General features: G+C 40.6%; 1 protein-coding gene across 2 annotated transcripts in view; it reads left to right on the top strand.

Annotated features, from left to right (window-relative positions):
• The window catches only part of PRPF18 (pre-mRNA processing factor 18), a 74,607-nt gene extending 65,857 nt beyond the window's left edge, over nt 1-8,750 (top strand). For both annotated transcript variants that reach the window (XM_040343413.1, XM_040343414.1), the window contains 2 exons: nt 2,874-3,029; nt 8,416-8,750. In XM_040343413.1, the coding sequence (XP_040199347.1) occupies nt 2,874-3,029; nt 8,416-8,496 (237 nt within the window). In that variant the 3' untranslated portion in view covers nt 8,497-8,750. The remainder of the gene's footprint in view (nt 1-2,873; nt 3,030-8,415) is intronic.
• The last annotated feature ends 5,101 nt before the right edge of the window (nt 8,751-13,851 follow it).

Genomic DNA, 13,851 nt, shown 5'->3' on the forward strand with positions numbered 1-13,851 from the left:
GCGCATGCTCCAACTACAGCTGATGGAACAGGTGTTCATTCTCGGAGATTTCCGTGATCTCCGATTGCACATGCGCAACCCAGGCTGGGCACTATCTGATAGGGGATCCATATTGTTAGAACGCCGACAGCACTCATGCAGCCCCCAGACCATGACCCTCCCACCACCATGCTTGACTGTAGGCAAGACACACTTGTTTTTGTACTCCTCACCTGGTTACCGCCACACACGCTTAACACCACCTGAACCAAATAAGGTTATCTTGGTCTCATCAGACCACAGGACATGGTTCCAGTAATCCATGTCCTTAGTCCACATGTCTTCAGCAAACTGCAGGCTTTCTTGTGCATCATCTTTAGAAGAGGCTTCTTGGACGACAGCTATGCAGACCAATTTGATGCAGTGTGCGGCATATGGTCTGAGCACTGACAGGCTGACCTCCCCACCCCTTCAACCTCTGCAGCAAAGCAAAGCACTCATACGTCTATTTATAACGCTGAGCATGTGCGCTCAACTTCTTTGGTCGACCATGGCGAGGCCTGTTCTGAGTGGAACCTGCCCTGTTAAACCACTGTATGGTCTTTGCCACCATGCTGCAGCTCAGTTCTTCATAATAGCCTAAGCCATCTTTATGTAGAGCAACAGTTATTTTTTTTTTTTTTTTTTAGATCCTCAGAGAGTTCTTTGCCATGAGGTGCCATGTTGAACTTCCAGTGACCAGTATGAGACAGTGAGGGCGATAACACCAAATTTAACACACCTGCTCCCCATTTACACCTGAGACCTTGTAACACGAAAAAGTCACATGACACCACTGTTATACAAGCTGTACACTCATTACCGTATATACTCGAGTATAAGCCGAGGACATCATTTTGCTACAAAAAAACTGGGAAAACGTATTGACTCGAGTATAAGCCTAGGGTGAGAATGCAGCAGCTACTGTAAGCATAAAAGGGGGTCAACAATACCCATTTGCACACCTCACTGCCCATTTGCTACCTCACTTTGCCCATTGCAGTCTCACTGTGCCATACCTCACTGTGCCCATTGCAGTCTCATTGTGCCATACCTCACTGTTCCATACCTTACTGTGCCCATTGCAGTCTCACTGTGCCATACCTCACTGTGCCCATTGCAGTCTCACTGTGCCCAAGTACCTGAAATCTTGACAGGCGTCCATTTTTTTTAAATCGCCGCTTCCTCCTGGCGTTCCGTGATAGGCATTTGACACTGTGTTCCGCCTATCACGGAGGTCCTCTCATCCTTGGACTCAGTTTCCTAGCAGACACTGGGCCAGATCCTCAAACGAATTACGCCGCCGTATCTATGGATACGCCGCGTAAATTCAAAGTTCCCCTGTCGTATCTCTGTTTTGTATCCACAAAACAAGATACGTCGGAATCTGGGCTCGATCCGACAGGCGTACATCTTAGTACGCCGTCGGATCATAGGTGCATATTTACGCTGGCCACTAGGTGGCGTTTCCGTCGAATTCCGCGTCGAGTATGCAAATTAGCTAGATACGGCGATCCACGAACGTATCTCCGGCCGGCGCATTTTTTACGTTGTTTGCGTTCGGCTTTTTCCGGCGTATAGTTACCCCTGCTATATGAGGCGTATCCTATGTTAAGTATGGCAGTCGTTCCCGCTTCGAATTTTGAAAATGTTACGTCGTTTGCGTAAGTCGTTCGCGAATAGGGCTTTGCATAGAATGACGTCACCGTCGTAAGCATTTGGCTTGTTCCGGTTTAATTTCGAGCATACGCACTGGGATACCCCCACAGACGGCGCATGGTCCGTTAAAAAAAAAAAGTCATTTACGTTGGGTCACGACGTATTAACATAAAACACGCCCCCATCACATACATTTGAATTGCGCGCCCTAAGTTACTTTTGTATCTTTGAGGATACAAAAAAAAAAGTAAGTTACGGCGGCGTAGTGTATCTGAGATACACTACTACGCCGGACGGAGAGAAGCGCCGCGCTTCGTGGATCTGGCCCACTGTGTTCGGTGTTCTGCCAATCGCGGGCATTCTTTCATCACCGGACAAGAGGACGTCTATCACGGAACACCAGGAGGAAGCCACGGCTTTAAAAAGAAAAACATTTTACGCCTGTCAAGAATTCAGGTACACTGACTCGAGTATAAGCCGAGGGGGGTATTTTCAGCCCTACAAAAAAAAAAGGGGGCTGAAAAACTTGGCTTCTACTCGAGTGTATACGGTACGGTACTTTACATTTGAGAAAAGTGTAATTTCTTCAGTGTTGTCACATGAAAATATATAATAAAATATTTACAAAAATGTGAGGGGATGTACTCACTTTTGTGAGATACTGTATATTTGGCTGTTCATCATGCAGCATTTGGAACCTTTTTTATTTGCTCTTTCAGGCAGGTGTAATATACTTTTATTACGATGTAAAGGAGAAACTGAAATGACACAATACCTGCAGTCATGGTGCGCTGCACATCATAGATGTAGTATACCTCTTTGTGGCAAGCTCCAACTATATTTAGGCATCAGTGTTTTGAAAACTATGAACTGTACTTCTTTTTTTTTTTTTTTTTTTTTGTGTTAAAGTTTATCAGCTTAAGCGTGGCCTTTGTGCCCAAGTGAAACCACAAAAGTAACAATGAACAAGACTGTTGAGTAACTGTCTGGAGGGAATGCCAAAAATAAGTTTCATGGGAAGGTTCACAACTGAGGTGCACTGAAAGTTTGCATTCAGTTTGTGTGTATGTGATTGTCCCCTACATTTGACCTCCCTGGCTAGTTGTAGTTTATTATGATTTCATCCTTTGCTCTACATTTAAGCATCTAAACCAATCTGATGTTTCCGGTTCTTTTGTTTGTTTGTTTAACCACAGGCAAATGATGCCTATCTTCAGATGGCAATTGGCAATGCCCCTTGGCCTATTGGTGTAACCATGGTTGGTATCCACGCTCGTACTGGTCGTGAAAAGATTTTCTCCAAACACGTAGCCCATGTTTTGAATGATGAAACGCAAAGAAAATACATTCAGGTAATCTATATAATCTGCTTTCCCCTGCTATGCATCCAAAATCTGCCTTTTAAGATTAGTTTGCTTAGCAAACTGATCCTAAAAGGCTTGAATAAAATATATGTATGAGTTGCACATCCGTTGAAGGCATGAGTTATAATACGATCTGTGAGCTACATATCCCTTGTTTTGCGAATAATACATTTCTCAAACCTTTAACCCCTTGGTGACTGGTAATAAAACAAAATCTAACACCTGAACACAATTTTGAATTTTGGCACATGTTGGTAAAACTTTACATATTACAATAACTACTTTGTGTATCCAGATGAATTATACCTTTGTGTGTGTGTGTGTGTGTGTTTTTTTTTTTTTTTTTATCCTACCTAAAATATACTTACCCTGACCTTTTGACCCTTATCTGCAAGGAGAGGAAGATACAATGTGCATTTCTCTCCATTCAGAAGAGAAAGTATGCACAGGGGTGGGCTGCAAAGTGAGTGATCACTGTGATAGCCAATTGGAGGCTATTACAGCAATCAAGTCCCAGGTCCTTATTGTTGGTACTAGACCCTGGGCTCTCGTGAGAGCCTGGTCTCTGTGTTGGAAGCAAACTGTGCGGCACGCTTCCCAACACGAAGACGAGTACACCGATATGCAGCCTTACAGGAAGAGGCCCACTTCCGTGAGGCCGCTTGTCTGCGTACCATTGGCAGGATGGCGTTAAGACATCTTAACTACTTTCCACTGATATAGAAATAAGAAGAAAGGTGTTAAACATTTTTTTTTTTTTTAGGTTATTCTCCTTTATAATGTTTTTATAGTGAAAGACATTGTTGGTCTACCATGTCAAAGTCTGGTTGCTGCGTGATTCTAAATCATGTTCATGCCAAAATTGTTAAATTTTTAATGTTGTTTGCTAGGCATTTTTGTGTTTTTCGCTCACAAAATAAAAACATTTGCCTTCTGTACAAGTTTATAAAGGGTGCTTTTGACAGGTGAAGAATTTCTCGGATGTGTACAGATATAAAAAAAGAATTGCTTGTAATGGTGACCTGTTCAGGTCCACCGACAAAACTGTCAGGCAAACCTGAACGGCTGCTCCATACTTCTCTGTGGAGCATCGGATGTCAGCGGAGACATGTCCGCTGCCGTCCGACCCGATCCTCTAAAATCAGACTGATGTCGATACGTCGCCATCCCTCCATATCGGATCGGGTGAGATCTGATGAAAACTGACATGCTGTCCATTTTCGTCCGATCTCTCCATAGGAGACAGCGGTGCTGCACAAGCCCCTCCCCGCTCAGTGAGCAGAGAGGGACCTGTCCGCCGGCTCAGTGGAGAGATCTCCCGCTGAGCTGGCGGACCGCCAGTCATATACAGTATATACAGTACCTTGAAAAAGTATTCATGCCCATGAAATTTTCCACATTTTGTAATGTTACCACCAAAAACGTAAATGTATTTTATTTGGATTGTATGTGATAGACCAACACAAAGTGGCACATAATTGGAAAGGAAAATAATAAATGATTTTCATAATTTTTTACAAATAAATATCTGAAAGGTGTGGCATGCATATGTATTCAGCTCCCATTTTACTCTGATTCCCCTAACTAAAATCGAATTGAGCCAATGGCCTTTAGAAGTCATCTAGTTAGTAAATAGAGTCCACTTGGGGCAGAGATTCAACTTCCAGCAGGACAATGACCCTAAACATACAACCAGAGCTGCAATAGAATGGCTTAGATCAAAGCGTATTCATGGTAAAGAATGGCCCAGTCAAAGTTCAGACCTAAATCCAATTGATAATCTGTGGCAAGACTTGATAATTGCTGTTCACGGACGCTCTCCATCCAGTCTGACAGAGCTTGAGCTAATTTGCATAGAAGAATGGGCAAAAATGTCACTCTCTAGATGTGAAAAGCTGGTAGAGACATACTCAAAAAGACTTACAGCTGTAATTGCAGCGAAAGGTAGTTCTACAAAGTATTGATATTTTATTTGTAAAAAATGTTGAAAACCATTTATCGTTTGATCACATAAAATCACAATAAAATACAGTTACATTTTTGGTTGCAACATGACAAAATGTGGAAAATTTCAAGGGGTATGAATACTTTTTCAAGGCACTGTACATATACTGTGTTGTGCAGATCCCATCCCCCCATATAAATCCCTATGTTGTATTGTGCAGACCCCATCACCTCTTCTGAGCTTTAGTTACAGCACATGATTGGAAATAGAACTTTTAACACCAGTGATGCAAACACTTTGCAGTTTAGCACACCTATGGATAATATAAGAATTTTATTCATCATCTGTGGCAGCCATTTACTTATTAATTTGTGTCTGCCATGCCTAATCCAACATTATAAACTTTTTTGTGATATTCTGGGAATGCAGCTACATAAACTTAGCCCTGTTAAATAAGAAGATTTGTGATCAAGCATATTCCTTAATAATATGCAATCATTTCTTAATAACAATGTTTGGCCCTTTTATTCTCTAACACATCAAATGGAGACTAAATTAAATGGTTTTCTTTATCCTTGGAACACCATGATTTTAAGGCTTTTACTATTTAATATAAAGCTCCAAGCCCATGCAAAGATACCATGCCAAAACAAGCACATATCAAAAGTGCTAATAAAAAATTCCACTGGCGTAAACCTAGTTTAATTGTTGAGACATTAAACGCTTCAGGAACAGGAATCATTAGATTTTATAGCTGTAACCGAAATAAAGTCTCAGGTGGTAAAGTTATTCTCTTCCCATACATTCATAATCTACTCTTAACCAGTAACAGTAACGCAATACTTAGATGTGTACTTTCATGCTATGCTGGCAGAGATGCCTGTAACAAATAATCAGGAATCCTGTTTCATTAGTATGATTGGACTGGAATCGGACTTATACCCTTTTTTCTTTTTCTTTTTTGGTATTAGATTAGAAGGGAAGGCAAACTAACAATTTGACATTTTAAATATTCCCTCCCCATTATTATTATTATTTATTATTATACTGGATTTAAAGTGGAGGTTCACCCAAAAAAATAAATTTTTAACATTAGATTGAGGCTAATTAGGCGAAGCAGAATCGTGTTTTTTTTTTTTTTTTTAAATCAATGCAGTACTTACCGTTTTAGAGATAGATGTTCTCCGCCGCTTCTGGGTATGGGCTGCGGGACTGGGCGTTCCTATTTGATTGACAGTCTTCCGACGGTCGCATACAGCGCGTCACGAGTTCCCGAAAGTAGCCGAACGTCGGTGCGCAGGCGCCGTATAGAGCCGCACCGACGTTCGGCAACTCGTGACGCGCTGTATGCGACCGTCTGAAGGCTGTCAATCAAATAGGAACACCCAGTCCCGAAGATCATACCCGGAAGCCACGGAGAACATCTATATCTTAAACGGTAAGTACTACATTGATTTAAAAAAAAAACCACCCGATTCTGCTTCGCCTAATTAGCCTCAATCTAATGTTAAAAAAAAAAAATTCGGGTGAACTCCCGCTTTAAGTAGCACCAACAATTTGGGCAGCGCTTTACAATATAAAAGGGAGACAATACAGTTACAATGCCATAAAATACAAGAGATTTAATAAGGCCCTTCTCAAAAGATCTTACAAACTAATAAGATGGGGCAAGGTGTGATACAAAAGGTTTGTGTCAATATTGACTGTTTTTTGGAACTGCTCATAATTCATGCTACCTTGACTAAGGCTCGATTTCACACCTATGCATATTGCTTTTGAGCGTTTTTGCGGTGCTTGCTGCGTTTTTTTACACACGTTTTTACCGCAATTTGCGTTTTTTTGGGGAGTTTTTTTTTTTTTTTTACATTTCCTTTAACAACCAGCTATAAACAGGTTAAAAAAAACGTGAATCGTGGTAAAACGCGGTACTTGTGTTTTGGATGCGGGTCCATTGAATTCTATTACATGCAAAACGCTGCTTTTTGCAGAAAAATAAGTCCCCGACCCTTTCCAAAATGCAAAGGTACAAAAAAGCATTGATGTGAACATGTTAAAAAATTTCCCTGCATTTCTGCAAAATGCATCAAAAAACGCTTTAGTGTGAATGGAGCCCAAGGCCCCTGTTCCAGCTGAAGAAAAACAGCCCCAAATGATGCTGCCACCACCATGCTTCACAGGTATGGTGGTGTTTTGGTGATGTGCAGTGCTTTTGCACCAAACATATCTTTTGAAATGATGGCCAAAAAGTTCAACCTTGGTTTCATCAGACCATACCACATTTTCCCACATGCGTTTGGGAGACTTCAGATGTGTTTTTGCAGAATTTAGCCCGGCTTGGACGTTTTTCTTCGTAAGAAAGGCTTCCGTCTTGCCACTCTACCCCAAAGCCCAGACATATGAAGAATACGGGAGATTGTTGTAACATGTACCATGCAGCCAGTACTTGCCAGATATTCCTGCAGCTCCTTTAATGTTGTTGTAGGCCTATTGGCATCCTCCCTGACCAGTTTTCTTCTCATCTTACCAAGACCTGGAGGGATGTCCAGTTCTTGGTAATGTCACTGTTGTGCCATAATTTCTCCACTTGATGACTGTCTTCACTATGTTCCATGGTATATCTAATGCCTTGGAAATTCTACCCTTCTCCCGACTGATGCCTTTTAACAAAAAGATCCCTCTGATGCTTTGGATGTTCCCTGCGGACCATGGCTTCTTCTGTAGGATTTGACTAAGAAATTGCCAGGAAAGACCTACTAGAGCAGCTGAAATTTATTTGGGGTTAATCAGAGGCACTTGTGTACTGACACCTATTTAACATAAGTTTGAATGTGATTGCTTAATTCTGAAAACGGCTACATCCCACACTTGTGCCATCACATTATTTTTATTTTTTTATTCCCACCAAAAAGATTTCAGTTTTGATTTTCAATTGAGTTGTACGCTTTATAGGTGACATAAAGGTGGGGAAAGTTCTGAAATAATTTCTCATTTTTTTACATCACAGAAATCTGACATTTTAACAGGAGTGTGTAGACTTTTTTTTTTTTATACTCGCTGTAAGTCGAACCAAAGTAGTGCAGGAACCTTTTTTCCAAAGTCGGACCAACTTGTGTCGGACCAGTTAAGACTGCTCTCATAGGGAACCATTGATTTATACACGTCATGCGACATGTACTCTCAAAGTCGGAGTGTTTGTCGCACCAGTGTGAACCTGGCCCGAATGTTCTAGAAAAACTTTTTAGCTCTGTATTTTTCTTTTTAAACATCTGGACTGATCAATAGAATGACAATTCTCTACACTGTATTTCATCTAAAATTTACTGCTAAGGATTTTGGACATTTGTTTTACTTCTATTGGTACTTGGTTGGTTATGTTTCCTTTAGTATGTTTTTTTTATAATTTGTTCCCCTTTTATTCCCTCTCTTTAGGGTTTGAAAAGGCTAATGACAGTTTGCCAGAAGTATTTTTCCACTGACCCCTCAAAGTGTGTGGAATACAACGCGTGTTAGAGACATTTTACCCTTCTAGCCACGTCTTGTTTTCAAATACAACAATTGCCTAAACAGCAGCTCTGATGGATGAATTTCTGTTTTATAGAGATACCTCCTATCTTAAATTTTCATTTAGTATACCTCCAATTTTGCATCTTCATTCAGTAACGCACCGTAATGTTACATGATTATTTCTATAATAACAATTCTTTCTTGTGTGTATTTGCTTTTACTTTAAGGTTGTGTATACAATAAACAGATTTTAAATTCAATTATTTCTATTATTGGTTAGACTAAAGAATGGTGGTTTATTATGCATTTTTGGGGGGAACTACACCCCATTTAAAAAAAATGGCGCAGGGTTCCCATTAATATTCATACCAGACCCAAAGGGCCTGGTAATGGATTAAGGGGGAACCCCATGCTGTTTTTTTTTTTTTTTCAATGACTTTTATATGTATTGCCGGGACCCGACAATTCATTATAGCTGCTAGTAGTTTTAAATGACTTTTCTTTAGAAATGTTGTGCAGGGACCTTTTCTAAGCGTGGGAAACATGCACTACTTTACAGGCACACTATAGACACCCCACAGGTATGAAATTAAAAGGAATATTTCACTTTTATTGTTTCACTTCAAGCATTATTAAAATCACTGCTCCCGAAAAAACAGCTGTTTTTAAAACTTTTTTTTGCATTGATCCATGTCCCCTGGGGCAGGACCCAGGTCCCCAAACATGTTTTATGACAATAACTTGTATAGTAACCTTTAAAATTAGCACTTTTGATTTCTCCCATAGACTTTTAAAGGGTGTTCTGCGGCTTTTCGAATTTGTCGTGAACACCCCAAAATTGTTCGCTGTTCGACGAACATGAGTTCGACTCAAACATAAAGCTCGTCCCTAATCTAATGCTCAGTATGCTGCTGCTGCTGCTGCTGCTGCTACTGCTGCTTCTTCTCCCCCAGCTCGTGTGCATCTGAGAACAGAGTTAATATGATCACTTATAAAAAAAAAAAAAAAAAATAAGGGAAAGGTATTTATAATAGATTTTTAAATCTATAAAAAAATTTTGTCTTTCATTTCTATTTTACATTGAATTGATTGTTTTAAAAGGTGATAGTTTACAATCACTTTAATTGTGTGCTGCTTTTACTAACAGACCTTTAGTGTTAATTTTGGCAGCAAATTTTGATTTAGTCTTAGCGTTTTAGTCTTCTGCAATTATTTTAGTCATATTTAGTCGACTAAATATCCAGTACATTTTAGTCATCTAAAATCGAATGGGTGTAGTTAAATTGTAATGCATTATTTAAGCATTTCTCTACAATTTCCAAACTCTTTCATATACTGCTGGAGTGAAAAATCAAATATGTTATTATTTATAGTATTGAGGTTTGAACATGAACTTACAGGCCAGTGTTTGTTTTGACGTCAAATTTCAATTTAGTTTTAGTCATATTCTTTTGACTAAAATACCATTTAGTTTTAATCGTATTTTAGTCATCTCAATTGTTTTAGTCTACTGAAATAGTATTCATCTAGTAGACAAATGTTTTAGTCGGCAAAATCAACACTGCATTTCTCCCTGCACCCAGAGTTGATTCAGGCAGAAGAAAGAGACAGATCGAGTTCTGGGTTTTGTCGGCACAGAACTCTGTGCTGCGATTGGCCACAGCCACTCTGCAGGTTTCAGCCAAAATCATTGGCTGAAATCTGCTCCCAAACCCATGTTGTGTCTAATCGTAGCATGAGTCAGCAGGGGGTACATGCATGCTCTCCCCAAACCCGGAAGAAAGGCTGCGACAAATATGGCATGTCGCCCAGCCTGGCTGTGCTGCACATCTGCAGTAAATGTAATGTGGGCGGGTGGGTGGCAAGAGGTTAAATCTATACACAAATATTTTGCCTTGCACTTCTATTTTAAACAGAATGGATTTTTTTTAAGGGGTTTACATATACTGTAAGCATAACCATTTTGCATGTTTTTATATAGTTATGGTATAAGATTTTTTTTAAGTCATTATGAATCATGAAAGGATGATTCAATGTCCCCCCCCCCCCCCCATCCCTTACGCAAGAAATAAATCTCTTGCATGTTTTAATTTTCATGACAGCAGAGACATGTAAATATATTGTTTAAATAGAACAGTTGCTGGGATTTATATTTAGTTCAGGTTTTGGTTCTGACTCAGCAGTTAAACTGTGCTGTTTTTTTCTCTTAAAGCAGACCTTTCATGCAAATAGAATATCTGGTCTGCTTACTTACAGCTTAAAGAATATGTTACTCAAACATTTTATATTTCTGATATGTGTGCCTGTTGTATCAAGCACTTGGGTTAAAAGGTCTTTGTATTGCTCCCTTTGTGGAAAGTACCTGGTAATCCGGCCAGTCCCCCTGCTGTCCTATTTCAAACTGGGCATGAGGGTACATCCATCTCATTGTGGTCAGTTTTCTGTTTTCACTTATAAAAATAGAAAAAAAAGAAGAAGGTATTTCTATGTTTTGTTTGTTTTTTGTTTTTTCCAGTTGTGCTCATAAGTTTACATGGCAGAATTTGATTTCTTGGCCATTTTTTAGAGAATATGAATGATAACACAAACTTTTCTTTTTACACATCTCTTTTTTATTTTTTGGGACAATTGACATTTATACAGTAATCAGTGCTATAAAAATGCACCGATTACTGTATAAATGTCACTGGCAGGGAAGAGGTTAACGGTGTTCCCTAGATGTGTTCTAACTGGGGGGGATAGGACAGACTAGGGGAGGAGAGAGGTCGGTGTTCATACTTGGTATGAATACACAATCTCTCTCCTCTACCCTGACAGAACCGGTATTTGTGTGTTTACACACACAGATCCCAGTTCTCGCTCTGTCACGAGCGATCGCGGGTGCCCGGCGGTCATTGTGCCCCCGCTGAGCACATGCATCGGCTTCGGGGACATGTTGCGGGCACACGCCGCTGGTGGCATCTTAAAGAGCCAACGTACAGCTACGACGGTTTGTGCAGGGGAGCCAACCTGCCGCAGTATAACTGCGACGGCTGGTCCGGAAACGGTTAAACTTACTTTGAATTAAAGAAAGATGTGGACTATAGTAGGTGTAAGGGTGAATTCTTTTTTAATCCACTTTTTTTATCTCAATCTTGCAAGAATCTGACACTTTTGACACCTATTAAATGGTAACGCTCCAAACTAATATGTTAAGGCTGTTTGCAAAGCACCCGCTACTGACAACAGGAGTCATTTGCAGAAGGCTCTAATGAAAAAGTACTGTTATTCGTACAGCCCTGACAGCTCCAAAGAGAATACCTAGTGCTGTCAGGGCTGTATGACATTACAGCTATTTGTAAACCACCTACACTGCGCATTAATGCTTTACAGCATTAATACTTTGCATACATCATACATACTAGGGGGAGTACAACTGGGGGGATCTGTAGTGGAGAAAGATCTGGGGGTTTTAGTTGATCATAAGCTCAATAATGGCATGCAATGCCAAGCTGCGGTTTCCAAAGCGAGCAAAGTCCTTTCTTGTATTAAGAGAGGTATGGACTCCAGAGACCGAGATATAATTTTGCCCCTGTACAAATCATTAGTAAGACCTCATCTGGAATATGCAGTTCAGTTTTGGCCACCAGTTCTCAAAAAGGATATCGGAGAACTGGAGAAAGTGCAGAGAAGGGCAACCAAACTGATAAGAGGCATGGAGGAGCTCAGCTATGAGGAAAGATTAGAAGAACTAAATTTATTCACTCTTGAGAAGAGGAGAATAAGGGGGGATATGATCAACATGTACAAATATATAAGAGGTCCATACAGTGAACTTGGTGTTGGGTTATTCACTTTACGGTCAACACTGAGGACAAGGGGGCACTCTTATGTCTAGAGGAAAAGAGATTTCACCTCCAAATACGGAAAGGTTTTTTCACAGTAAGAGCTGTGAAAATGTGGAACAGACTCCCTCCAGAGGTGGTTCTGGCCAGCTCAGTAGATTGCTTTAAGAAAGGCCTGGATTCTTTCCTAAATGTACAGAATATAACTGAGTACTAAGATTTGTAGGTAAAGTTGATCCTGGGTAAATCCGATTGCCTCTCGGGGGATCAGGAAGTAATTTTTTCCCCTGCTGTAGCAAATTGGATCATGCTCTGCTGGGGTTTTTTGCCTTCCTCTGGATCAACTGTGGGTATGGAGTTGGGTGTATAGGATTTTACTGTGTTTTTTATTTTGTTTTTTTTATTTTTTGTGGTTGAACTGGATGGACTTGTGTCTTTTTTTCAACCTGACTAACTATGTAACTATGTAACAGGGAGTTTCAGACAACTAACCCAATGTCTGGGTAACCCATTCTTCAGTTCACTTCTCCCCAATTTGGGAGTTCTCATCATATTAGGGATAGCAATGACAGAAACTACTCCTGAAATTGGTATAAGTGCTTTTCTGGGATCCGTGGCAACAAAGGCCAACAAAAGTCACTATGTGTAAGCAGACTGCTGCTGTGGGCTCAGACTCAAGAGACTCCTGTCTACAGTAAACTGACATGACAAGAGCCATTCATGTCATTGATACATTTTGATGAGATTGCAAATCCTCAGTTGGGAAGAGGTGACAGGGCAACAGGCTTACTCACCACTTGGTTGCCTCAGGCTACCTGCACAGTATGTACAGCCGTTCTGTGTTCCCTCTAAAGTGTATTTAGCCACCCTGCCATATGCAGGAGTGTTTATAACATTTTAGTATGCATGTCTGTGGACAGCAAGGGCCGACTTGTGGATTTGCCTTGCTTAGTTACCCCCTAAGTACAGCCTGTCTGTCAGTTCTCCCTTCTGCCACAAGGTGTCACTGTCCTCTCTGGCACTAGTAGGAAGATTTTCTGCAAGTCTGTATTATAAATATTTATATCTCTCCAGCCAACCATTAAGAATTTCCTGTGCCAGTAATGCGATTGCACATGCTGGGTCTTTCACCATCCATTCAGTAGTGTACTGCTCCTTAATATTGCATTCACACCTGAGCGTTTTAAAGTGGCATTTTTACCGTGATTTTGCCACGATTTTGTACAGGTTGCCAATGTAAAAAGCAGAAAAACGCCTGTAATCGGCCCCAAAGATATTCTTTTTTTGAGCTTAAGGAGTTTTTCAGGCATTTTGCTTCAGGTGATAAAACGCTCAGATGAGAACAGGTGCCATTGAAATGAATGGGATTTTGCTTGTTGGACAAGCTGAAAATGCTCAGGTGTGAATGCAGCCTTAAATTGCATGCTTTAGCCCAGGTTCACACTGGGCTGCGGGACTGAAGCCGTGCGAGTTCAGCTGAACTCACACAATTTCACTCCCGCTTGTCAGTCCCGATTTCGGCCAAGGTTACAGAGAC

The sequence above is a fragment of the Rana temporaria genome, chromosome 3 (assembly GCF_905171775.1).
Source record: "Rana temporaria chromosome 3, aRanTem1.1, whole genome shotgun sequence".
Taxonomy (NCBI): domain Eukaryota; kingdom Metazoa; phylum Chordata; class Amphibia; order Anura; family Ranidae; genus Rana; species Rana temporaria.